The sequence below is a fragment of the Polypterus senegalus genome, chromosome 10, assembly GCF_016835505.1.
Source record: "Polypterus senegalus isolate Bchr_013 chromosome 10, ASM1683550v1, whole genome shotgun sequence".
Classification (NCBI taxonomy): domain Eukaryota; kingdom Metazoa; phylum Chordata; class Cladistia; order Polypteriformes; family Polypteridae; genus Polypterus; species Polypterus senegalus.
This window is the reverse complement of record NC_053163.1, coordinates 175376159-175402381: the sequence shown is the minus strand read 5'-3', so window position 1 is coordinate 175402381 and position 26223 is coordinate 175376159. Positions and strand designations below refer to the sequence as shown.

Below are 26223 nucleotides of genomic sequence, written 5' to 3'. Positions count from 1 at the left end.
GGATTAAAATCTCTGCACTCTTGATAAAATCTCATGTAAATGGAATGAGAGCATCCCAACCTAGCTTCTGTCTCCACACACAGACTTGAGTATGGGATTTGAACCCTGCATACTGGAGTCGTGGAGCAAGAATTTTGCATGTATTGGTTCCACCAAGGCATTTTTTATTTAGTCTTTTCTTTATTTGTGCAGTGAAACATTTTACACTAACAGTGACGAGCAGTTTTTCCATTTCCATTTAACAACCTGCCTGCTAAAGATTCCAGTGTTTTTCATTAGGGAATTGAAAACAAAAAAATGAAGTTGGTGCAAATGTACAATGAAGCATAAATGCAGTGTTCTAAGACCCATATTAATAATGTAGTACATTGGTTGAAAAGTTCCTTTCTCATGTTAGGCTCAGTGTTTAGCCACTTCCTGTAAAAATGATTTGTAGTAAATAGCATCTTCCACCATGTAACAATCACAATATTAGCTTTTTTTATTTCTTAATGGGTGCTTAATAACTCCTTATGTAGGAACCATCAGAATCTTTACAAAACCATCAAAGTAAGACTGTAAAAAATTGTAATCTTTTTTTTTTGTTAGGTTTATGTTACTTCAGAGAGTCGGTTTACTACATTAGCTGAGCTGGTACATCATCATTCCACAGTAGCAGATGGATTGGTCACAACACTACATTACCCAGCCCCTAAATGTAATAAACCCACTGTGTATGGTGTGTCACCCATACATGACAAGTGGGAGATGGAGCGCACAGACATCACTATGAAACACAAGTTGGGAGGAGGCCAGTATGGTGAAGTTTATGTTGGAGTATGGAAAAAATACAACCTTACTGTTGCTGTCAAAACACTAAAGGTAAGAGTTTCTGAAGTTTTACTTTTAATCTTGCTCATTGTAGTTGTTAAAGTACTAAAGTGATTTTATTATATTCCACAATTTTACATACATGAATAATTGACACTTTAGCACATGAGTATTTTTTAAGATTTTTATGGTTTTTAAAAATTAATATTACAGATGTAAAATGAACATGACTTTTTTTAAAAGACCTCCAGTGCAGTTCACCTTAATTGACATGTGTGAAGATGCACATAAATTAATGATAAAACTCTTGGTTTGGCAAATTGTAAGTTTTAATTCTTTGGTTTTCATGTTTGGGCTGATGTCCTTTGAACTCCATCTTAAACTGCAAGGACAGGTATGATATCTTTCAAAATATTAAAAACATAATTTCATTATGGAAAATCCTATATATTCAACTTTTAAGAATACAGAATGTTTCCTTTAACCTTCAAGTATCAAGAATGTATTTATTTGAAGTTACTTATTTTTCACCGTTTTGTGTTTTATGATTCAGGAAGACACTATGGAAGTAGAAGAGTTTCTGAAAGAGGCATCAGTCATGAAAGAAATCAAGCACCCCAACTTGGTCCAGCTGCTAGGTTTGTTTCAAATATTTTTGTTTTATTTAACTTATTTCAAAATTCTTTAATCATGAAATTTGAATGTATCTACAGACATATTTTCAGTTTTTTCCTCTTTAAAACATGTTTTTTGACTACATGCAGATACAATAAAAAATACACTTACAATAGTTCTCACAAGCATTCATAGTGCTTTTAATTCAACAAATTTTGAGCTGTTTACTTTCTGAAAAAAGAAATTACAGCATTTGTCATTTTAACTGCAGTATTCTTTTTGATTCATGATTTTGTTTATGTACAATAATTAAGGTAGAAAACATGATACTGAATTAATAAATGAAACGGTTCTGACTGGATTGTTTTACTGTCAAAAACTGCAGCTAAATTTGCTAATTCTGTCTTATTTTTGTATTCGATTAGTAATATATATTCATGCATATTTGCATGTTTTTTGTGTTTGTTTGTGTGGTGGATTCATCTTCTTCGTCTTTCGGCTGCTTCTGTTAGGGGTTGCCACAGCAGATCATCTTTTTCCATATCTTCTTGTCTTCTATATCTTGCTCTGTCATATGAAGAAAAATGATTATACTTTGTAGCACCTTATGAAGCTGCATACACAGTGAGCATCTGGTAAATTTTGAGTTGGCAAGTTGGTTGTGTGGATTTTTACTAGGGAAACATGCAAGGGCATCTGTGATTTTAATGTTCGGTGAGCAAATTAGGCAAAGTGAGTTATTTGTGGTCGCTTGACTTCAGTACTCCAGTAATGTGCAAAAAGACCACATTCACTTCTTATTAAACTATATTTATCGTTTTAGACATCCACCTCTTTTAAAAATATTTAAAATTGTTAAATTTCTTATTTATTGAAAAATAATTTTACTATATTGTAAAATATGTATTTTCTAGATGGATATCAATTCTGATTTTTATGGTCAGTTCCGATCTGTGATTTTTTTTTTTGATTGAAAAATGGTTGATTTAATTTATAGTCTTCCTTATTCGAAGATGCTGTACTGTCTACTACCGGTAGTGTCATGTGGAGATTTAGATCAATAAAGTGATGCCAATACATAGTGTTTTACTTAATGACTAAAACTTTGAAGTTCTAAAGTAACAAACTGTAAACAACTATTTTTTATCCTTCCAGTTTCTTCCCTGATTAGTCTAACCTTTGCTAATAGGACACTGACTCTAATTTTAATAGTTCCAGGCATAAGCAGGGACATTTTATAAAACTCCCATTTCAAGTTCATGTTGGATACATTTCTCATTTCAGGTAGCCATATATGCACAAGGTGTCCTGCCGGTAGATCTCATCCATATTTCAGATTTGTTTTTGTATGTTGCAATAAACTCACAAGTCAATCAAAAGCAATAATGGTATTTTTACATACACAAGGGTGTAAAATAAATCATAAGTTTCCATGTTGTCTAGTCTCTGTAATTATTAAAATATGCAATTTGTGCTTGTATACACCAAAGCAAGCAGTGCATCACAAATGAGTGAATCAGATTTTATCAAAGATTTCACCTACTTTAAGCCATATATGGTGAAAGACTCAATACCATTAGAAAGGTGATAGGTATACATTCTAATGATATATAGTTGTCTTTGATCAGTAATTCATATTACGTGTCACAGCTGTGTGTAAAAGAAATAAATTGCTTCTGTGACACCTCATTTTTATGCGTAGTCACACAAAAAGTGTGAGTCAGATTCTGATCAAGGTTTTGACTCTATTGAGAATGATGCACTTGTTGCTACACTTGATTTGCAAGTACGGCTTTTAGTATAACTTTGTCACGGCATGCCGTTTTACGTTTTAAAAGTCAGTCAGTCATTTTCCAATCCACTATATCCTAACACAGGGTTACGAGGGTCTGCTATAGCCAATTCCAGCCAGCACAGGGTGTAAGGCAGGAACAAATCCTAATGTAATGTTTTCAATTACCATCCTCATATGCTGTCTGCTGTATGTTCTTTCTATGTTAGCTCACTGATCAATGCTCTTTGAGCTTCAGCTTAGAGTGCAGGCAGTGTTTCTTGACATAACCTGTGAATACTGTTATGCTGTACTTGCACCACTTGAAGTTCTAAGCGAAGATTCCGTGATTCCCCTCACCCTGATCGAATGTCACTGTATAACACCACTCACATTGTGTTGTGAGCATATGAGAGAAAAAAAGGCATTTCAGCTAGTCGCTTATTCAAAATATAATGCTCAAAGCCCCCACCAAAGGCCAAAAAAATATTTTTTTATTTGGTTTTTAATCACGCTGTCTCCTGTATTCCAACCCCCCACCCTGGAAGTCAGAAAGGAGCATGATTAAAAGTCTCTCTATTATATAAAAATCCTGGGATGAGACGTGACTTTTTCAGAGAGATACTTTCAAGTCCCATAATAAAGAGATTTAACCACGCCCGGAGTCGGAAATAAAAGACAAAGAGTAGATGACAAAGTAGAATGTCGGAAAGAGGTTCAAAAACGTTGGCATGATACACAGGCAGAGCAGGTTAGGAATAAAGTGCTGAAATTCGTAAGTCTCAAAAAAATGATAGTAAAGATCGAATTAGTGCAAACAAACTGAAATTATTACTCGGTGAAATAACAGAACAGCGAAAACAGATTGAATATCTTGTTTGGATTTAAACTTTAAGTCGAAACTTGTAGATTGTCTAATTCGTATTGCCATCAGGGAAAAGTAGTGTTTCTACCCAATGAAGAGCCGTATCCGCAAGAATTAAAACATTTGTTATTTGGTGAAAGTGAAATCCACATACTCGAGCGGCAGAAATGTGAAATGCCTGGCGCATAGCGCAGTCCTGGGGGTTGGCGAGCAGGGAGCAAAGCTTCCTAGTAGGAAATTAAAATCAAAGTGCAGCCTTTGAGGTTGTTTGAAGGATGGATGGGTGTGGTTGTAGGGTAGGATTGAAGTGAGCATAATTAGATATGATTAGGAATGCACAACTCTGTTAACATTAGAAACCCTGAAGCTTACTTTTTTTTTTTTTTATTTTTTATTATCTCTTACCTACTTAAATTTTCTTGACATTTACCAAGAAGCTTGTAGCTCCTTAATCACTGCGCTAATAGCCCGCTTTTGTTTTGCACATGTGTAGATTAGTAGAATGCAGCCTGCTATACCAACCCAACCCTTATTCAGTCAGCCCTGCGCCAATCCTCACAGTTCAAGTCTGTTGAAATGTTTATCTGGTGATGCTTTTGTAAGAAATTATATAGGCAATGAAATACCGTGATTTGAAATACATATATTTCACGTGTGTTCCGTGTCTACAACAATCTTTGTAAATATAGAGTGACAGAGGAAATGTGAGGCAAAAAATGCTGAACACACAGCTAAAACAGAAAATGTTTTCAAATGTTACAGTGATAATGACATAATGTTGACATAAAGTGTAGGATGTGTGAAGATTGAAGCCCACATATCCCATTAACACTTTCGCAGAAGGTGTAACAGAACAAGATAGCCTTCTTCAAGAATAAAACTGAAGGATAAAACATTCCACAATTAAATGTTGCTGAAGCCCAACCATCAGTCAGTACAAAGTAAAGGTAATGATGCTCTGTCACGGGTCTGTGCAGATGGTGCAGTAGATGACCACTTAGCACCCTCAAGATAATAGATTTGAATCACGGACATTCACATCAACATGTCATTTGAAAGATTTTATTATTTCATTTTTCAGACACTTTTAAAAGTGTACTGTAACAATAATTTATACTGTTGCGCGCACACACAATATGTGCAGTATCTTGAACAATAATGGTTTACATTACAGGGTTAAAATAGCAAGGAAACATGTTACATTATTTTTATATAATGTTGATGTACATTTACTCAGGTGTCTGCACATTGGAACCTCCCTTTTACATTGTGACTGAGTACATGCCACATGGGAACCTACTGGATTATTTACGGGAGTGCAATCGTGTGGAGGTCAATGCAGTGGTGCTGCTATACATGGCAACTCAGATATCTTCAGCAATGGAATACTTGGAAAAGCAAAACTTTATCCACAGGTGTGTTGTCATTATTTTGAAGTTTTGTAGAGAAGAAACTAAGGTTGTTATTTTTAGTAAATACATGCTCGTATTAAGTTGATTTTTAATGCAGGTTATTTATAAAAATGTAATTAATAGGAATAATCTTGGATGAACCACCCAGTGTAAAAAAAAAAAAAAAAAATGTTTATAATAATGTTCTTGTTAATTTTGTCCAATGTGATTTGCATACCATAACTAGTACTGGTAATTGTATATATATGTAATATAGTTCTTCATTTGGAGCACTTGGTTATTTACTGAGTCCCATACACTGAGGCAGGTGTAAGTAATAATGTATGACTTCAGTTTTGAATATGTATGACTTGTTCCATCTACTTAAACCTTTCCCTAAGGCTTTCTCTGTTTTTCATGCCAATATTCACAAACCAAGGGTGACAATATTTTTATCTGTCAATACCTAGGAGTTTCATTGTGTGATCCAAAACTGGAACTCGCTCTCATCATAGAGCCAATTTATGGTCTAAATTCTAACTCTGGAGCTTTCTACTCATGCCCCTTGAATATGCTTTAAGATGTTGGTAGCTTTGTGCTAAACGTTTGGTCATGTTAAGTAATTTTTTGTTGTTTTCAAACTCCGACTCAGTCATTGATTCTGCATACATCTGGCTGGTTGTAAAGGCTGCCATTCATGCCTTTCTAATGGGGTTTGCCATAAATCAAACCCATATGCTCCAGCTCAAAAATAAATGAACTTGAACAACATCTGTTGGTTCTGAATGAATTGCATCCCACTTACAATGAACTGCATATTTCCATAGTCAGACCTGAATTAGCCCTCTAAAGCAATAAAGACTTTGAGTCTGAGATGGATCATACTTGCATATAGTACTATGTGTCCAGTGCAAAAATTATTTAATTATTGGCATTAAAACCTCAAAAATATGATTACTTTGCATCCATTGAAGCTGTTAAAAATAAATAAGGATCTTACACCACTAGCCCCCTTCAGATAACCACTGCTTCTATTCTACAAGTATTCTTAGCTACTTCTTAAAAGCTGTAAACCACATTCTGTACAATCATTTTTGAAGAACTTGAATCTTACCAGACTCTCTGCTATGGATGATAAATTCCTTGATCTCTTCATCCTAGCTGAAATAGGCTAATCATTCGATGATTATGGGGCACTTTTTGGACCCTGATGGCTTGCCGCCAGAGGTAATATTACTATTTTATGGAAACTGCTGGATCCCCCTTATCTACAAATTTTAAATCCTTTATTTTATCCTCCAGATTGAGCCCTATGTTTAATGTGTTCCTGATTACTCTACTTTTCGATCAGGACAAGAACCTAAAAGAATGTTTCAGCTATTATTCCATCTCATTAAACTCTGATGCAAAAAATAATAACTATACTTCAGGTTAAATAACTGCAACAAGCTAATCCACCGTAATCAGATAATCTTCAGGCTCCATTGCTTTCTTTGGTTAATTATTTTTTTTGTTTGGTTCCATCACTCTGTATGCTTAAAGCACCCAGTAGTTTTAAAACTACTTGAAATTAAGTAAAACAGAATGGAATTTATTTTTTAACACCTCATTACACATAAAGCTAAAGAAATACTCCACCCAAAACTATTTTTATATATTCCCCGTTTAGTTTGTAGTGATGGCAGAGAAACATTTTTAATCTTATTTATTTGTGAAGAAAGTACGTAACAAATTGTTTAATAGAATGGGACCCAATCGTGATCAATGCAGGACAGTGGCCAATGATGTTAAGTCAATGTAAAGAAGAAAAAAAAACTCACGTTACTCGTAATCTGCATGCCAGTTATTCAGTTATATACTGAAAAAATTCAAAACACATTTATTTTTTAATTTATTGTTAAATAGTTACTTCCAGAATAAACACACAAATAATAAATAGGTAACTTAAGTATCCTGGGAAAGACCTTCTGAATTGAACACTGGACTTTCGACCAACAGTTTGCCATTGTCTAGCATTGGCCACTATTGGAATCCTTTCTATTGGAAACTTGTGTTATGTATTTTTGCTACGAATAAATGAGGTAAAGTTTTTCTGTTGGCCTGTGCTTGGGTGTTTTCTTTCATGAGAGGCACATGTGCCACCTTTGAAGACAGGAGGTCTGAGTGTACTAGTAATCATGGAAATTAGTCTGCCTTCAAGAACTAAATGACTGATACAAATTCAGCATTTATAGTTTCTTATTCAGTATGCTGTTTTGCCCTCATTGCCGTAATTGTGTTGTCTCTGCAATATTTTTCTCTTAAAGTCATATATGTTCTATTATTAGAGAGACATGTTGTGTGGTTTGAAGCATCAAAATACAAAAAATTATTTTGGTGTTAACAAATATATCAGCTCATTTCATAGTCAGTGTAGATAGGCTAAATAGCCGCTTCCTTTGAAATGTTTGATTTTTACTTGCTACAGCTGCTGCTAGCATTGTTGCTGTACAGATTCTCCCACAGTCCTGTATGCGTAATTCTGGATGTGCACAAGGTTTTTCCCCATTACCCTGACGCTCCACTTAGAAAATGGTGTAGTTTTACTCACTTTCATCACATAGTATTGTGTCTTCCATAGTAATATGTCCACACGTAGTCAGTCATCAGCATGGTACAGACTTTCACACAGTACTGCTGATGCTGTTTTTTGAAAAGAAAAAAAGTACGGTTACATTTTCTGCATTTTACTATTGACTGAGGACTGCAGTATCGATTCTTGGAACATCTCTAATTTGCATTATAGATTTCATACTGTTCATATCAGCTATGATTATTGTATGATTGCTGATTAAGAAACTTTTTTCTTTTAATTCTAAGCATAACTTTTTTGCTAGAGTTATGAAGAACTTTGAAATTACTCTCTTCAAAGACAAAAAGAATTGTACATTTGTAGGACCTGAAGCAAACAAAATTGTGTTCTTCCTTACTTTATAAACTTTTATATATTACTTTTTTTTGTGTAACTATATTTTTGTGCTTTTGCCTTTTACCTTTTAGGGATCTGGCAGCACGTAATTGCCTTGTTGGAGAAAACCATGTGGTTAAAGTTGCAGACTTTGGATTGAGTCGGCTTATGACAGGAGATACCTACACTGCCCATGCTGGAGCTAAATTCCCAATAAAATGGACAGCACCAGAGAGCTTGGCATATAACACCTTCTCAATTAAATCTGATGTGTGGGGTAGGTGCTGAGCTTTGGCATGTCATGATTTTATTGCAAATTCATTAAAATTACAACTTTATTTTTTAAAAAGGTATTTTTATTGTACTTCTGAGGAATTTCTGCCTAGAATCACATTTCACCATGGAATTAATAAAGTTTATCTAATCTAATTATGTAATGTATCAGATTTTGCTCAGGTTGCAGTCATTATGCAGTCTTAGAATTTAATTTCAAAGGCTCACAATTTAAAGCAATACAACAGCAACTGACCATTTTAATTTTTTGTTATATTTGTCATGGAATTTATAATTTAGATATAACTAATGTAGTTAATTATATTAGAAAAGGAAAAATTATAACATTTGCTTTTTTCCTGCACAAGTTTTCAAATGCAGCATGAACAAGTGGATGTCACAGTGGCCTTCTTCAGCATTTTGAGTTTTAAATTACAACAGTCAAAGGCCTGAACATATCTACTTTCATGTTAATAAGAGATCCTTGGGATAGCAATATTAATCTCGGATATTTTCAATAACCACCTCTTTATTAATTACACAGAATGTGAAAAGTAAGAGGATGCTAATGTCCTCAACACCACTGGAATGCACACAGACACACATCTGAATGTAGCCTGTATACTTCTAATTGTCTACCAGAAATTAAAAAAAATTTTTTGGTATTACACTACATATTTTCACTTGACATTCCATAAAAAAAAATGTTAATAGCTTGAAAATACTGTAGGAAAAACTGTTCATTTTGATCTTTGTATGCAGTAGATTCAGGAAGTGTTCAGACCCACTTTTTCATTTTATGTTGCAGCCTTATACTAGAATCATTTCAATTAATTTTTCGCACATCAAAGACCACTTGATAGCCCAGAATGACAAAACAAAAACAACATTTTTCAAATGTTTGCAAATTTTTGAAAATAAAATACTTGAAACATCACATTGACACAAGTATTCAGTCCCTTTACTTAGTTGAAACAGCCTTGGCAGCAATCATATTCTGGATTCTTCTTGTATATGACACCATAAGCTAGTGTATTGAGTACAGCTCAATGTAGGGAAAAATGAAATTAAATGTGTTTAGAAAAAGACTGCAACATCGCAAAATGTGGAAAAGGTGAAATGGTCTTAATACTTTCTGAATCCTTTGTATGTACTGCAATGAATTTATGTAGTAAATAGAGGTTCTTATTTATTTCTTTTTTTGCTTTCATGTTCATTTAATTCTTAGGAAGCACTCTTTAACTGATTTTTCCCAGTGCACTATATACTATTGCAAAAATAACATTCTCCAGTTCTTTTAATCTAGTTTCATGTCACTGATACTGCTTCCTGATCTCAGCAGCACTGGCTGCAAAGCAGTCCTAGACAAGGCCTCAGTCCATCGCGGTGCCCATTTATGCACACAGCCAAAATATAACATGCTACAAAGCAAACTTAATGAAAATTAAAAAAAAAAAACACACACACAATTCAGTATGTACTCCCAAACATCTCATGTATTTAAAAATTTCAAAGTCTGGATTCTAGCTGTTCTACTTTATGTAGCCACTCGGTTCCACACAATTCCATCAGACTATGGCAGTGACACACTCATTTCAAATTTCCACTCCGAGGTCAGGCTCGATAAGAATAATTGTACAGAGTGACACTCTAGGACCCCCTACAAGAGAGTGGTTTAAACATAGTAGCAATCAATTCAAAAACCTACTGTTTTTTAATAAAAACAACAGTGTAATCACCCTTAGTAGTAGCTGTGACATGGGTATGCTATGCTAAAGTAATATCTCTCAGGTTTATCTTGGAGCTAAATAAATATATTACCCAAATGAACCATTTCTCCAAATGAAGTTTCCAGGTGAAAATGTATCCCAGGTGATTCATTATTACAAATTATAAAAAAAATATTTTTTATTGTAATGTAAGTCTGTTCAGTTGGTATTTATCTGTAACCATGTGGCTGAAGAGAGATACTATTTCTTAGAAAATTGCCCTTTATTTCTGTGTTTTTCTGTGCATTACCCTTATTCATTTGTAATGCCAAAGACAAGTATTTAATTTTGCACTTAATATTGTCAGACAATTTAGGAGTTTATTTGATGTAAAGAATGCTGAAGTGCTTTTAAAACATTGTTATTCTTTAAAGAATTTGAAAGATGGATTTTGAAGTTAGTTTTCTTTTTTTCTAACATTTGTTATAATCATTTGTTATTGTTCATTTTGTTTTCTTTCAGCCTTTGGAGTGCTGTTGTGGGAAATAGCCACATATGGAATGTCTCCTTATCCTGGAATTGATCTCTCCCAGGTTTACGACCTTCTCGAAAAAGGGTATCGTATGGAGCAGCCAGAAGGCTGTCCACCGAAAGTCTATGAGTTAATGAGGGCATGTAAGCACCATTTTTAAAAATTGCTATAAATAATGGAAGTTATATTTATTGTGACTTTCATTTTTAAAATAATATGTAATTTGTAAGCATAACAATTGTTAAATAATTTCTTTAAGTGTTTTTGAGAACTCAGTTATGTGATCCATAAGTACCTGTGTTTTTTGTACATTAGTTTCATCTTAAAGTTAAACTTCCCAGAAAGTTCAGTGTTCCATGGATATGTGTGTTTGCATGCACACTTACAGTATGTCATTTTTGTGCAATTTATTGTAGTATTATGAATTAAAAAGATGCACAAGTATTCTTGGTTGGCGACAAGCTATAATATGTGCTATCCAACCCCATTTACACAATTTTAATGTGAATATAAACCAATGGGTCAATACACTCTAAATCTTATTTTTTTTTTTTCTTTAACCATCACTACAAGTCCATTACATTAATATTTACTTAGCCTGCTTAAAAAGCAGACTGCGTGACCATGTAACTTAGATAAAGCTTAATTGCAAAAGCTTACAAATTAGTTACTTATAATTAAAAAGACTATCAGTCTTTGCTCCAAAATCTGACTGTAACAGCTAAATGTTTGCTATTATTAAATGAACCAGTAATGGTGCACTGCACGATAACATGCAGTGAATACACTTGACTTATATTTCCGTTTGCTCAGAGGTTGATGCGCTTGCTGCTTCATGAGAAGCTCTTCTTTTCTCCGCCCTAGCAGCCCGCTTCTTTTCTTCTTTCGTCGGCATCTTTTCGCGCTAAAACTGATTAAGTCAGTGTTTGCGTTGCAATTACTTAGTACGGTTTGCTTAATTTTTCACTTAAGCTGGCACTGAAGTCTTCAATCTGCCTGAAGAATGATTTAAGATAGAAGAAGTGACGGCGAAGTTCGTAAGGATGAGAATGGTGCCCGTATGCATGCGCCACACGGCCGCACTCATGCGCCACACGGCCGCACTCATGCGCCACACGGCCGCACTCATGCCCCACACGGCCGCACTCATGCGCCACATGGCCACCCTGCTGAGTGTCGATTCTACAATAAAATGAAGAGAGGAATAACCTTGGAGGTCAATCATCACCCTGAAAGCGGATAGTAGAGTCACATAGTATATGTGTACCAAATTTCAGGTCAATTGGTCAAATGATTTGTGAGCTACAGGTGATTTAAAATCCTCGGCAGACAAACGAACAGCCATGGTAACATATTATAGAAGATATCCCAAAATTGAATGTGTGATGTGTGTACTGCTTGTTTGGTAATCAATGAATGTTTTAATGTCTGTATGACAGTAGTTATTGTTACTGAATGACTTGATTAGTTATTAGTTTTAATAATTGTAATAATTGAGAGATATAGTTCATAGGAGTATCTTTGCTCCATTATATATAGTTTTAAAAATTTGTTTTTGTGCATGTGTAAAACTGAAAGGATCAAACTTAATTGTCTTCCACTGGCTGTTATTTGTTTATTCTGTTCTTTTTGTTTTTCCTTTTTAATTATTTCTTGCATTTTAGGTTGGCAGTGGAGTTCTCTGGACAGGCCATCATTTGCAAAAATACATCAGGCTTTTGAAACAATGTTCCATGATTCCAGCATTTCTGAAGGTAACCAAAGTGCAAAGGTTTTGCCTTATTAACAATAAAGAATAATTAAATAGCAAAGTCCATTTATGGTCTGAATTTTACCTTTGATGATTATGTTGTCTCTCAAAGTAAACAAAATTTCTATCTGCAGTACACTGTGAGACCACAAAAGACAATAAACTCATGTATGGTGTCTGTCTTACTTTACAGTTCTAAAAGTGTAATTCGTAGGCACATTATGCTACTCTGCTCCATTATTTCCTACACACTTTGGATTGGAAATTAAAGCTACAAAAATGTGCTGTACTTTAAAAATGCTTGAAAAGTAAGTAGATGAACAGTGGTAAAACTGTATACTAAGTAGCCCATTATTCTTTAGTTTATAGTCTACACAAATGCAGGGTACTCGAGTTTTTTCTCCTATTGTACCATGTAAAAGAATCACACCTCATATAATATTCATTCTTGCTTGTATCTAATATTGATCGGATATGTTGCCTCCAAAAAAGCATCCCGTTCCCCAACATAATAAAGATTTTTAATCAGTAAGATCTTCAAATAAGTGAATGTAGTAACCTACTGTCAGTAAGGCACAAATTTGTCCTCTACCTACTGCCTCAGAAAATCAGAATGTTTATACATAAACACTAGAATCCCTGAAGTTTACGATTTTTTTCGTTGTCCCTGACCTCCTTAAATTTTCCTGACATACACCAATAAGCTTGTAGCTCCTTATCTCTGTGCTAAAAGCCCGCTTTTGTTTTGCAAATGTGTGGATTAACAGAACACAGCCTGTTACAGCACTGCCCCCACCCCCTATTCAGTAAAATGAAGGCATCATCCTGCTGCAATCCTCACAGCTGAAGTCTGTGTTGAAGTCTTTTATCTGGCGATGCATTTCTAAGGAATTATATAGGTAATGAAATACAGTAATCCCTCTTCGATCGCGGGGGTTGCGTTCCAGAACCCCCCGCGATAGGTGAAAATTTAAGTATGCAAGCACCGCGATAAAGCGGCGCAATTAAGGGATCAATGTGAAGGTAGCTTTTCAGCATGTTTTTTACAGGCACGTCCATATCTTCTAAGCAAACGGCCCCTCTGCTCACACCCCTGCTGTGAGGAGCAGATAATGGGGCCAATCATACGCCTCCCTGATGGTATTGCATGATGGATAAGTATCTGCCTGTATTTCTCAGAGAGAGTGAGAGACAGAGAAAAGCAAACAATGAAAAATCAATACGGGCTGTTAGAGCTTTTAAGTGTGCGAAGCAGTGCGCTGGAAGCATATCATATATCATTGAGGAGTTTTATTTAATATGTAATATGTGATCTGATTGGGTAGCTTCTCAGCCATCCGCCAATAGCATCCCTTGTATGAAATCAACTGGGCAAACAAACTAAGGAAGCATGTAACAAATTGAAAGACCCATTGTCCGCAGAAATCCGTAAACCAGCGAAAAATCCGTGATATATATTTAGATATGCTTACATTTAAAATCCGCGATGGAGTGAAGCCACGAAAGTCGAAGCGCGATCTAGCGAGGGATCACTGTACCGTGAATTGAAATACATAGATTACGTTTGTGTTACATGTCTACAACGATCTGTGTAAATATAGAATGACTTAGTAAATGTAGTGAGACAAGAAGTGCTGAACACACAACTAAAACAGAATATGTTTTCATGTGTTATAGTAATAAAGGCAGAAAATGTTAAGTAATGACATATGTTGGCGTGAAGTGTAGGATGAGTAATGATTGAAGCCAAAATATCCAATCAGCACTGTCACAAAAGGTGTAACAAAACAAGTATGCTTTTTTTTAAGAATAAAACCGAAGAAAAAGAAATTTCTCAATTGACATGCTGCTATCAGTCGGTACAAAATAAGACGTTTTTCAAATGTGTGTGTTTGCGCGTTTTCGTTTTCAACCACCTGTCACAGTGGTAACGCTATTCCGTCTCAGATTTATGCAGATGGATAAGTGCAGTGGAGAAGAAACCGCTTAGTACCCTTGAGATACTAGGTTCAAATCTCGTGTTGTCTCTGCATTTAGCTCTTTGAATAGTGAGCTGCTATTATTATTATTATCATCATATAATAAAAACATATGTTTGATGCAAGTCTGTAACATCCTGTGTAAATTTATACCTACATACATTTATACCTACAAACCAGTCCTTACATGTGAGTGTTCTGTACTTAACAAAATAAAACTGTACAAATAACCTGGTATGTTTCTTAATTATTGTGAATTTTTACTTTAGAGATTTGTTACAGTATACTTTTATTTATTTTTATTTAACACAGAGGTTGCTGAGGAGCTTTGTAAAACCTCTTCCATCTCAGTACCCATCACTACACAACTGCCAAGCCTTCCTTCCAAGGCAAAAACATTAAAAAAACATGCAGAAAACAAGGAAAACATTGAAGCAGCTTTGGATACTCGACTTGAACAGCCAAGTCAATGCATTCTCTCAGGTACTGGTCTTCAGTTCTTTGTAATCTTTTGACAGCCTCAACTCCTTTGGCTTTCCCTCTATCTTTCTACTTATGCAAGTCTTTACCTCAACAGATGAACACAGTTATGTTATTGTTTATCTGTAGACATGTTTGACATTACATATGAGTGTGGACCCAAAAATATGCAGAATTATTAAAAAAAAAAACAAAAAAACTTTATAATAAAACTTACAGAAATTCCATTTTAGTCACAGTCACAATTCACATGTACGAGTGCTTCTGCCATTCCTAGAAATCCATCCTTTGTTACAATGTCTAGAGCCTCTTGTGTTTCTAATAGTAGCAAATCTTCTTTCCTTCAGTTTGATTTTTAATATAGTATAAAAAGAAATCGCATCAAGTAAGATCTGGCAAAATGAATAGGGGGGCAAAGCAACAACTGCATTGTTTTTGGTCGAAAACTATTTGACTGATAACGCAGTGTGTGTAAGTATGCCGTTATACTGCAAATGCAGTTTTGGGTGTACACTTCTTCATACATTTTTTTTCTGATGGTTTCCAGTAGAGTTCAATAGTGAATTGTCAGTATTTAACAGTCTGCCCTTTGGGAACTAAATGTTATGAATATGTCCATCAATGTCAAACAGTGTCTCTTGAAAATCTGTCATGATATCATGGAGAAAAAAAATCACACAAATCATTTGCTTAAATATAGAATAAATCCCTAAAATCCAAATTTGCTCAGCACAGTGTCACTCGGTAAACTGATTGGTTTAACCAGACTACAGGCGTATGATAACTAGTTGAATATCTGATAACTACTATTGACCGATTCCAGGAATATTTGTGTCCAACTTCTTATATTTTTCAGCTTAATGGCAAGATACAGCAGCTTCAGTGAAGACACTATGTTTTATCAATAGATGTTGGCTGTTTATCGTGATTTGGTAGGAATTACTCTAGCACGTCTTTACCTGCCCCCTAGGGTTTCCTCTGCAATGGGCCCGTGCCTGGTAAAAAAGGTACAACAGTTATTATCGAAACAACATCTTTATTAGCTATGGAAACCAAACCTGTGCTTAAAGGTGATTAAGTTCACTTTTTTCCTTTTTTTTTTCTTCTTTTTTTAAACAGATGAGGTGTCATTTTTTTCAGATCCTTCTGAGTGCATTCATTGTTACCCTTGTAACATGCAGTGGCATGCAAACGTTTGGGCCCCTTTGCTTAAAATATCTGTTACTGTGAAGAGTTAAGTGAGTAGAAGATGAACTGATCACCATAAGGCATAAAGTTAAAGATGACTCATTGTTTTTGTTTTATGCAGTTCTAAAGTGAGAAAAGGAAAGGAACACCATGTAAAATTTTGAGCACCCCAAGATATTTGAGGTCTCTGATAACTTTTATCAAGATCTTGGACCTTCATTAGCTTGTTAGTGTTATGGCTTGTTCACAGTCATCATTAGGAAACCCCAGGTGATGCAAATTGCAAAGCTGTATAAATTCTTGGACTCCTCAAACCTTGTCCCAACAATCAACAGTCATGGGCTCTTCTACGTAGCTCCCAAGCACTCTGAAAATAGAATAGTTAATGATCACAAAGCAGGAGAAGGCTGCAAGAAAATAGCAAAGCGTTTTCAGGTAGCGGTTTCCTCAGTTCATAATAGTATTAAGAAATGGCAGTTAACAGAAACAGTGGAGGTCAAGGTAAGGTCTGGAAGACCAAGAAGACTTTCTGAAAGAACTGCTCATTGGAATGCAAGAGAGGCGAATGAAAACCCCTATTTGACTGCAAAAGACCTTCATGGAAGATTTTGCTGGTTCTGGAGTGGTGATACACTTGTTCTACTGTGCAGCGACACCTAGACTTCATGGTTGAGTCAGCAGAAGAAAACCTTTCCTGCATCTCAGCCTCAAAATTCAGTGCCTGAAGTTTGCAAATGAACATGTAAACAAGCCTGATGCATTTTGAAAACAAGTCCAATGGACTGATGAAGTCAAAATAGACTTTAATATGCAAAGGTATGTTTGAAGAAAAAGGCTGCCGAATTCCAGGAAAAGCAAGCATTACACATTGGGGGGATTGAGCAGGCTTTGGGCTTGTGTTGCAGCCAGTGACACTGGGAACCTATCATTGGTAGTGGGAGGAATGGATTCAAATAAATACCAGCATATTCTGGAAGCAGACATCACACCATCTGTAAAAAGTTAAACTTTAAAAGAGGACGGGTCCTAAAACAAGATAATGATCTGAAACACACATCAAAATCTACAATGGAGTACCTCAAGAGGTTCAATCCAACAGTTTTACCATGGCCTTCACAGCTCCTGGACCTAAAAAAAAATGCAGAAGTGAGGATCAAACATTTTGTAAAGGAAATAATTCCTTATTTTATAAGTAGTCCTATAGTAATTAGGCCTTATTACTTTAAAGTATATATATGTATAATCAAACCCATGTAATGTACTTGAAGGTCACAAGGGGCTAGAGTATATCCTGGAAGCATTCATTGCAGGGCACTGCAGTCCATTATTGAGCCCACACTCTCTCCAGGCTAATTTAGAATCTCCAGCTAATCTAAAATGCAGTTTTATCTGAATAGATTTCTGGTCCGATAATGTCAGGGTTGTTTTAATTTAATTGTAGTGTAAAGTACTTTATTACAAAAATTTGAATATTCAAATATAGACACCACCACAGCCATAGAACTTCTGAACCATGCCTACAGTTTTCCTGGACTCAGTGAAGCAGCAGTGCTCTCCATATTTATAAACAAGGTGCCCACCCAGTTGTACTACTGTCAGCATGTAAGGTGATATATTGATAGTCTTTCATCTCATTTTTAAGTACTGTTATCATCTTAAGTTCTACCTTGACTTGAGTAAGCTTACATGTTGAAAAAAGTGTGGTAAAACTTAACAGTTTAAGCAGTGATTAATCAGACTTAAGAAGCTTTGAGCTTTCTAACAAATGAATTGTAAAAAGCATTTTTTTCGTTAGCAGCACAATAGTTAATATTGCTGCCTCAACTCAAGAGTGCTTGAACTCTGTATATAGTTTGCATGTTTGTCCTACGTCTGTATAATAATCTTGCTGGGACAAATGTCTGTCTTGCATCTTCTATGTTCAATTTAGATTCTAAATAGTCAGTCTCTGAGAATGGGACTAGTTTGACGATGGTAAATACTAAATAAAGGAAATATCAATTTCCTTCTATTTTTTTTTTTTTTATTTTATTTTTTGTCATTTCTAGTTATAAACACAGAAGTCTAACTGAAGCAGACATTGCATGAAAGTGAGACTTGAAACTCTGAGTAATCAAAACTAAATGATACCCGGTTTTCATGTTTCTCTTTCTCAAATGTACAGACAATTAGATACAAAAGGTAGTGCATGAATATGCACATTCTTTATCTCATTAAATCTATAGACAATTAGCCACTTAGTTAATTGTGTATAAAATCATCCAATTTCCTCCATTAATATACTATTTAAAAAAGTATTATGCCAATATGATTCTCATACATTTGAATTAATAGCAAATTATTTCAAGTTTGAAATTGTCATTTAGAATGTTGTGAAAATTATTTGATAATCCCATCCCTTATTTTAAATGATAGTATTGTTGATATTTATGATGATGATATTTATAAATAATAATAATAATAAATGATGTTTATTGTATAAAATGCACATTGTTTTTTAGAATATTTCAAGAAAGCTGTTGTTTTTTTTTTTCATTGTATCTATTTTTTATATGTTGGAAACTACAGACATATGCATATTAACTGCTTAAGAAATGAACAATGTTGATTTTGGCTAACAATGTGTTTGTTGTTCATGAAAAAAGTTTTACATAGATTTTTCTTCTATTATAAATTCTTTTTTTTAATTTTTGTTCAGAGTTTGTTGCTGGTGGTAGCAGTGAAGGCTCTCCATCTGTGCCACGTAAGCAGAGGGATAAATCTCCAAGCAGTGCCCTGAAGGAGTCAAAGGAAACCACTTTCACACGTGACCGCAAAGCAGGCTTCTTTAGCTCTTTCATGAAGAAGAAACCACAGCAGCAACAAAGTGTTCCAATGCCACCTAAAAGGAGTAGCTCTTTCCGAGAAATGGAAAACCAGCCACATAAGAAGTATGAACCTACAGCCAATTTCAATACATTCACCACTTCCTCCACTCAAATCGATGGAGTAAACTTTTCTCCTTCCCATGGGGAAAGCAACCATGTTCAACCACGTTGCTGTGGAGCAGCATTTAGCCAGAACTCCTCAACTCATCTTGATGCTGCTTCATCTACTGGTGTACCCCTTGGAGGCAGTGGTTGGGCTGGTATTGCTGGTTTCTTTACTCCCCGCCTAATCAAAAAGACCTTGGGGTTGAAACCTGGGAAACCAACAGGAACGGAGGATGAAGTAGAAGCCAGCAAATTGAACAAGCCTTTTCCCAGATCCAATTCTACATCCTCAATGTCATCAGGGCTTCCTGATCTAGAAAGGATGGCACTAACCCTCCCCAGAAACTCTCACCGCTCTAAGGTCCACCTTGAACGAACTTCATCTACTGCCTCTCAACCTGAGGAAGGATCTGGAAAGCTAATTGATGCTACAGTTAAAAGATTAGACGAAGGCACTGCTCAAATAAGAGAGAGACCTAAAGCTAAGATAGTGCCTAGGGTTGTTGGAAACAGCAGTCTCATGAGGCCATCGGATATAGAAGGAGAATTAGATTGTGATTCTTCAGGTAACACTAAGGTAAAAGAGAACATTCAGGAAGATGATCAGGACAAGCAGTGCTGGTCTTCTCCATCCAAGGTGAGCAGCGTTTTCCCCCCAGTGTCCCATAACCACAAAGTCCCTGTCCTAATTTCTCCCACTATGAAGCATGCTCCAGCCAACGTGCATCTCATTGGTATTGACTCTCAGGGCAATAGGTTTAAGCTCCTTTCAGAACATCAGGGAGACAAGGACAGGCCTAGGCTAGTAAAGCCAAAGTGTGCTCCACCTCCTCCACCAACACTTAGATTATTGCAGCCTCCATTGTCATCATCTTCCTCTTCTAGTGTATGCACTACAGATAGCTCAGAAGATCCACTGGGTATTCGGGAGCCGGAAGTGAATGGTGAAGGAATCAAGAAATCTGGAAAGATAGCAAGTGGGAGACCATCTGTGCCACCACCTCAAGTGCCTCCATCATTATCTTCCTCTGGTCCACCTGTCTGCACCACACCCACTAAAATGGCAAATGGTGCTGCGAAAATTGCTCTAAGAAAAACTCAACAAGTGGAAAAAGTTACAGTGGACAAAATCAGTAAAAAGGCCCTTCTTGAGTGTGCAGAGTCCCTGGCCAGTGCTATCAGTACCAATCCTGAGCCAACTTTTACTAGTCATATATTTGATGCTGGCCATCAGCTCCTTGATTATTGCTCATGCTATGTGGATTGCATTCCACAAACCCGTAACAAATTTGCCTTCCGGGAGGCTGTAGGAAAACTGGAACAGAGTCTTCAAGAGCTGCGGGCTTCCTCAGCTGTTGGCAGCAGTGGTTTTGCTGCTACTCTGACTCTTAATAACTTACTGTCCTGCATTAAGGAGATTAGTGATGTGGTTCAGAGGTAGCCACCTTTTTTTCTCATCTGACTTGAACTGTTAGGAAAAGGAAATTGGGATAAGCGATTTAAATTAGGGCAAGTGTGGAGTAACTTGCTAAGGGTGAATATTTTGAAGTACCTCAGAAATTGCAATTTTATCACATTGTTTACAGCATTGCCTTGTCAGCATTAAGCACTGTTGATAATTAGAGATTAATCCTGAGTCAAACTGGGCATTTTAAGACATGGCTCACTTTAACTCGCTCTTCCCTACTTATTCACAATAGTAAAAACAGCAGAAAATGTTTGCTTCACCATATCATAGTTGTAGTGTAGATTTAACTCCTTGGTGAGGCTTGGCATTTAAACTGTCAATTTGTATATAGTCAGATGGGCTGTTTTAGGAAAAACATGGGAACATGTAAACAGTGTCACGTTTTTCTTCTAACATTCTGGAGGTACAGTTTATTTGAATCAAAAATCTTACCATAGCACATAATGAGCATTTTTTTTTTAATTGAAACTTAGACCTTTATCTGTTTAACCCTAATGCACTTATTTCATGTTGGTGTAACCTTTCTGATTACATATGTACTCCAGGCTTAACAAAAACGGTGTTGACCCCAAACAACAAGTCAAAACAAAAAGTTTACCCATTTAATTGAGTGCACAAAACAGCTGCAGTTAACAAACAAAACTTTTAATTAAAGAATATACCATCATAAGTACGTGGCATGTACATTGAATTAAAGAAAGCACCTTGTTACAATCTTTTAATTTTTTTCACCCCAACCAGTGATTAACAATTTCTTTATAACCTATCCCTTCACTATTTATGCTTGTGAAACATGGCTTTAAGAAGACTTTAAATAGAACATACTTCTATGCCAAATTTATACATTGGGGTCACATTTATTATTTGCTACTTCAGTTGACCAGCCGCCATGTTTTACAAAACGTACATTGTTTCATTTATTGAGTCTACGGTTATTTTTCAACCTTTAACCTGCCATCTGAGGTTTTAGTTTTCTGCGGCCGGGTTCTTGCCCAGTTACTACTTCTTTTTGTTCTGCTCAATGTACTGCAAATGAGATTATTGTTCAGCGAATGTTCGACAATGTGAAATAGAGGAATGATTATGCTGATCTGAGCAGAATTTTCAGCATAAAGTTTTGAATTTCATTTTTCACTACTGATTAAATACTTTAAAGGTTTTGCAGTCTGTTAAGAAATATATATATATATATATATATATATATATATATATATATATATATATATACACACATGCACTTCAATACATCATTTATAACCTAATCCGTCTCATTTATCTGTTCATAATATCTTGATTTAAGAAGGATAAACACAAATTGCAATTTTAAATATCACATATATTAGGTTCAGCCTTATATTATTTAGTATTTACCCAGGCATGTCTCACATTAACAGAATTCTCATTCTCTAAATTGCAATGTCAACATAGTTCCCTTTTAGAAGGTTTTCCATCCATACATCACTATATGATCACCTTTCAAACATCAGCTATATCTGAATTACCTTATTTATTTATTTGATATTACACAGTGCATGCCAGATAAAGTTGTAACCCTTACATGTAAAAGTATAGTGTCCAATGTGGGGAGCATGAAATTAATGCCACTGCAGTGTCCATTTTGAGTTACGTCTTTCACAGGTTAGAAACTTGAGCTTACTGAACACTGAGGTCAGGTTTCAGCCGTTCTCAGGGTTTTTAGTGTTTTATCGCAAGCTATATATTGCAGGCAAATGTTGAAAAGATTAGGCACAGAAATCTATAATCGATGTAGTGGTATTTTAAATGTAACCTTGCACTAAAAATAATCTTTAATCACAAATTTTGTGATGTGAATTATTTTCTAATACTGTTCATATTGGTGGTTTAATGTACGTGTAAAGCAAAAAAAAAAAAATAAAATTAGCATTAAGCATTTGTTAACTGTCAGAAGATAGCTGTCTAACACCTGAAGGATAACAGGAGACATTGAGAGATTTCATTTTTAATGCATACATTGCTGAACCCATATTTTACCATTTGTGTTCAAAAGTTAAATCTGAACATTTTAAAGATATCCTCCTTGTAGTGCTTTAAAGCCACTTATTTATTTAAATCACTTGATGTACCAGATCAACCACTTGAGGCATTCAAAACCTGGTGTGTGTGCGCTGATAGTACTGTTGCACTACTGTGTCCAAAAATATTTGATGGATGAAGTCTTTGTTAAGCGTCCCTTCTAAACTACTTTAAGAAAGATCCATAGAGTAGATAATTAATTATTCAGCCTCACCCTTTTGAGCTCATAATCACTAGTACTACATAATAACTAAGAAATGCACACTTTTGGACACCTTTGCACTAAATATTAACTAGGTAAACCTTACCCCAAGAGAAGAAGAAAATGTGCAATCCAGCTGTGTGATTATTTGAGAAAAAGCAGAAAATGAGTAGATGGTTGCTTGCTGTTTTTTCCTTTTAATTGCCCATCAGTTTTATTAAATCTAATTTAAAAGCTGAGTGTGCCTTTATTTATAATGAACCAAAACTCTGTCCCTTTCATCAAGGCCATATAATATTAAATCTGTCCCTTAGGCCGTTTTTAGGATATGCTAAACAGCCATGCAACACTAACACTTCTGTAGCTCTTTGTTGAGCAGGAATAACCCATTGTGTCTGACCATTGTTTTGTTGTACTTTTGCTTACACATTTTGTAACGTAGCTGAAGAAATGGTTAACATTTTTATACCAAAGGCCACTTTTTCTTCAGTTCATCTAGTGCAATGAAAGTAAATACTTAATTGTAAGTATGTGAATTTTAACAGGGATTTCAATGATTGAGAAATGTTAACATATACACTATTATTAACACTAGCAGTATTTTTCCTTTGCTTTTTATTATTGTAAAGTATGTTTTTGTGTTTCTAATTTAAATCTCACATTGTATATTGTATTACTGTGAAAAAGTTTCTTTATCAGTGTTAAACTTGATGTAAATAGAATGCAACCAGGGTCCTGTCTGTTACTGGCTACAGGTAACATTTTTAAACTTTTATTTTATTTTGTTTTATGTTTTTTTTTGTTTTTTTTTTTTTTTAAATAAAATGCCGTTTTATTTGTTAAACTGCACAAGTTTTGTTTGTCAGAAAAGTTTCAAGTCACAATTTGTGCGTTTACGTGCACTTTATTAACCGTTTATTCACAGAAACCTGGTTTCTAAAATGCCATGTAAATCCATATTCCGGTTAGAGAAGCTGGTTTAGATAGATAGATAGATAGATACTTCATTAATCCCAAGGGGAAATTCACATAATCCAGTTTAACACACACAGATTTCTTCGCAAGTAACAAGGTTGCTTGGTCATGTAAACCCTTAAATTAGGATGTTGTAGTCTGCGTCTTACGGACTCTGCCGTCACACGCTTTTAGCAGCCACAAATAGAAGTGTTTACATGACACAGTAAATTTCTTGAGGCAAATGCTTGGAAGATTGCATTATTCCTTCTCAAGGTTGAAATAATCTGTCTCAATATTTCAGGCATTGCTTCATTTTTGTTGATGAGCTGAAAGTACAGTGCTGAACTCAGCAGCACAATCTCACGATAAAAGTAACGTGTCAAGTAATCTGATTTTGATTTTTTTTTTTTTTTATGTAAGAAGTAACCTAACGGACTACTTATTTTACTAAATTAAAAAAATATATATACAGTGGTGTGAAAAACTGTTTGCCCCCTTCCTGATTTCTTATTCTTTTGCATATTTGTCACACAAAATGTTTCTGATCATCAAACACATTTAACCATTAGTCAAATATAACACAAGTAAACGCAAAATGCAGTTTTTAAATGATGGTTTTTATTATTTAGGGAGAAAAAAAAATCCAAACCTACATGACCCTGTGTGAAAAAGTAATTGCCCCCTGAACCTAATAACTGGTTGGGCCACCCTTAGCAGCAATAACTGCAATCAAGCGTTTGTGATAACTTGCAATGAGTCTTTTACAGCGCTCTGGAGGAATTTTGGCCCACTCATCTTGAATTGTTGTAATTCAGCTTTATTTGAGGGTTTTCTAGCATGAACCGACTTTTTAAGGTCATGCCATAGCATCTCAATTGGATTCAGGTCAGGACTTTGACTAGGCCACTCCAAAGTCTTCATTTTGTTTTTCTTCAGCCATTCAGAGGTGGATTTGCTGGTGTGTTTTGGGTCATTGTCCTGTTGCAGCACCCAAGATCGCTTCAGCTTGAGTTGACGAACAGATGGCCGGACATTCTCCTTCAGGATTTTTTGGTTGACAGTAGAATTCATGGTTCCATCTATCACAGCAAGCCTTCCAGGTCCTGAAGCAGCAAAACAACCCCAAGACCATCACACTACCACCACCATATTTTACTGTTGGTATGATGTTCTTTTTCTGAAAGGCTGTGTTCCTTTTACGCCAGATGTAACGGGACATTTGCCTTCCAAAAAGTTCAACTTTTGTCTCATCAGTCCACAAGGTATTTTCCCAAAAGTCTTGGCAATCATTGAGATGTGTCTTAGCAAAATTAAGATGAGCCCTAATGTTCTTTTTGCTTAACAGTGGTTTGCGTCTTGGAAATCTGCCATGCAGGCCGTTTTTGCCCAGTCTCTTTCTTATGGTGGAGTCGTGAACACTGACCTTAATTGAGGCAAGTGAGGCCTGCAGTTCTTTAGACGTTGTCCTGGGGTCTTTTGTGACCTCTCGGATGAGTCGTCTCTGCGCTCTTGGGGTAATTTTGGTCGGCCGGCCACTCCTGGGAAGGTTCACCACTGTTCCATGTTTTTGCCATTTGTGGATAATGGCTCTCACTGTGGTTCGCTGGAGTCCCATAGCTTTAGATATGGCTTTATAACCTTTACCAGACTGATAGATCTCAATTACTTCTGTTCTCACTTGTTCCTGAATTTTGTTGGATCTTGGCATGATGTCTAGCTTTTGAGGTGCTTTTGGTCTACTTCTCTGTGTCAGGCAGCTCCTATTGAAGTGATTTCTTGATTGAAACAGGTGTGGCAGTAATCAGGCCTGGGGGTGGCTACGGAAATTGAACTCAGGTGTGTGATACACCACAGTTAGGTGATTTTTTTTAACAAGGGGGCAATTACTTTTTCACACAGGGCCATGTAGGTTTGGATTTTTTTTTCTCCCTAAATAATAAAAACCATCATTTAAAAACAGCATTTTGTGTTTACTTGTGTTATATTTGACTAATGGTTAAATGTTTTTGATGATCAGAAACATTTTGTGTGACAAACATGCAAAAGAATAAGAAATCAGAAAGGAAGCAAATAGTTTTTCACACCACTGTATATATTACTAACCCAGCAGCACTGGTGGGTATAAGGCTGGAAACAAATGTACCAGCATGCTGGTCTTTTTGAAGGGCTTTAATCACACAGCCAGGCAAAACAGAGTGTGCTACTTGTAATCCAAAAGCGCAACATCTTAAAAAAAGTGTTTTGTTTTTATCCAGCAAT

The 26223-nt window shown here is 35.6% G+C and overlaps 1 protein-coding gene across 1 annotated transcript in view; it reads left to right on the top strand.

Moving 5' to 3' along the window:
- The window catches only part of abl2 (c-abl oncogene 2, non-receptor tyrosine kinase), a 59750-nt gene extending 35928 nt beyond the window's left edge, over positions 1-23822 (top strand). Inside the window, exons 4-11 of the mRNA XM_039767788.1 lie at positions 589-861; positions 1364-1448; positions 5299-5476; positions 8492-8676; positions 10904-11056; positions 12578-12667; positions 14955-15125; positions 19009-23822. Of these exons, the coding sequence (XP_039623722.1) occupies positions 589-861; positions 1364-1448; positions 5299-5476; positions 8492-8676; positions 10904-11056; positions 12578-12667; positions 14955-15125; positions 19009-20723 (2850 nt within the window). The 3' untranslated portion in view covers positions 20724-23822. The remainder of the gene's footprint in view (positions 1-588; positions 862-1363; positions 1449-5298; positions 5477-8491; positions 8677-10903; positions 11057-12577; positions 12668-14954; positions 15126-19008) is intronic.
- The last annotated feature ends 2401 nt before the right edge of the window (positions 23823-26223 follow it).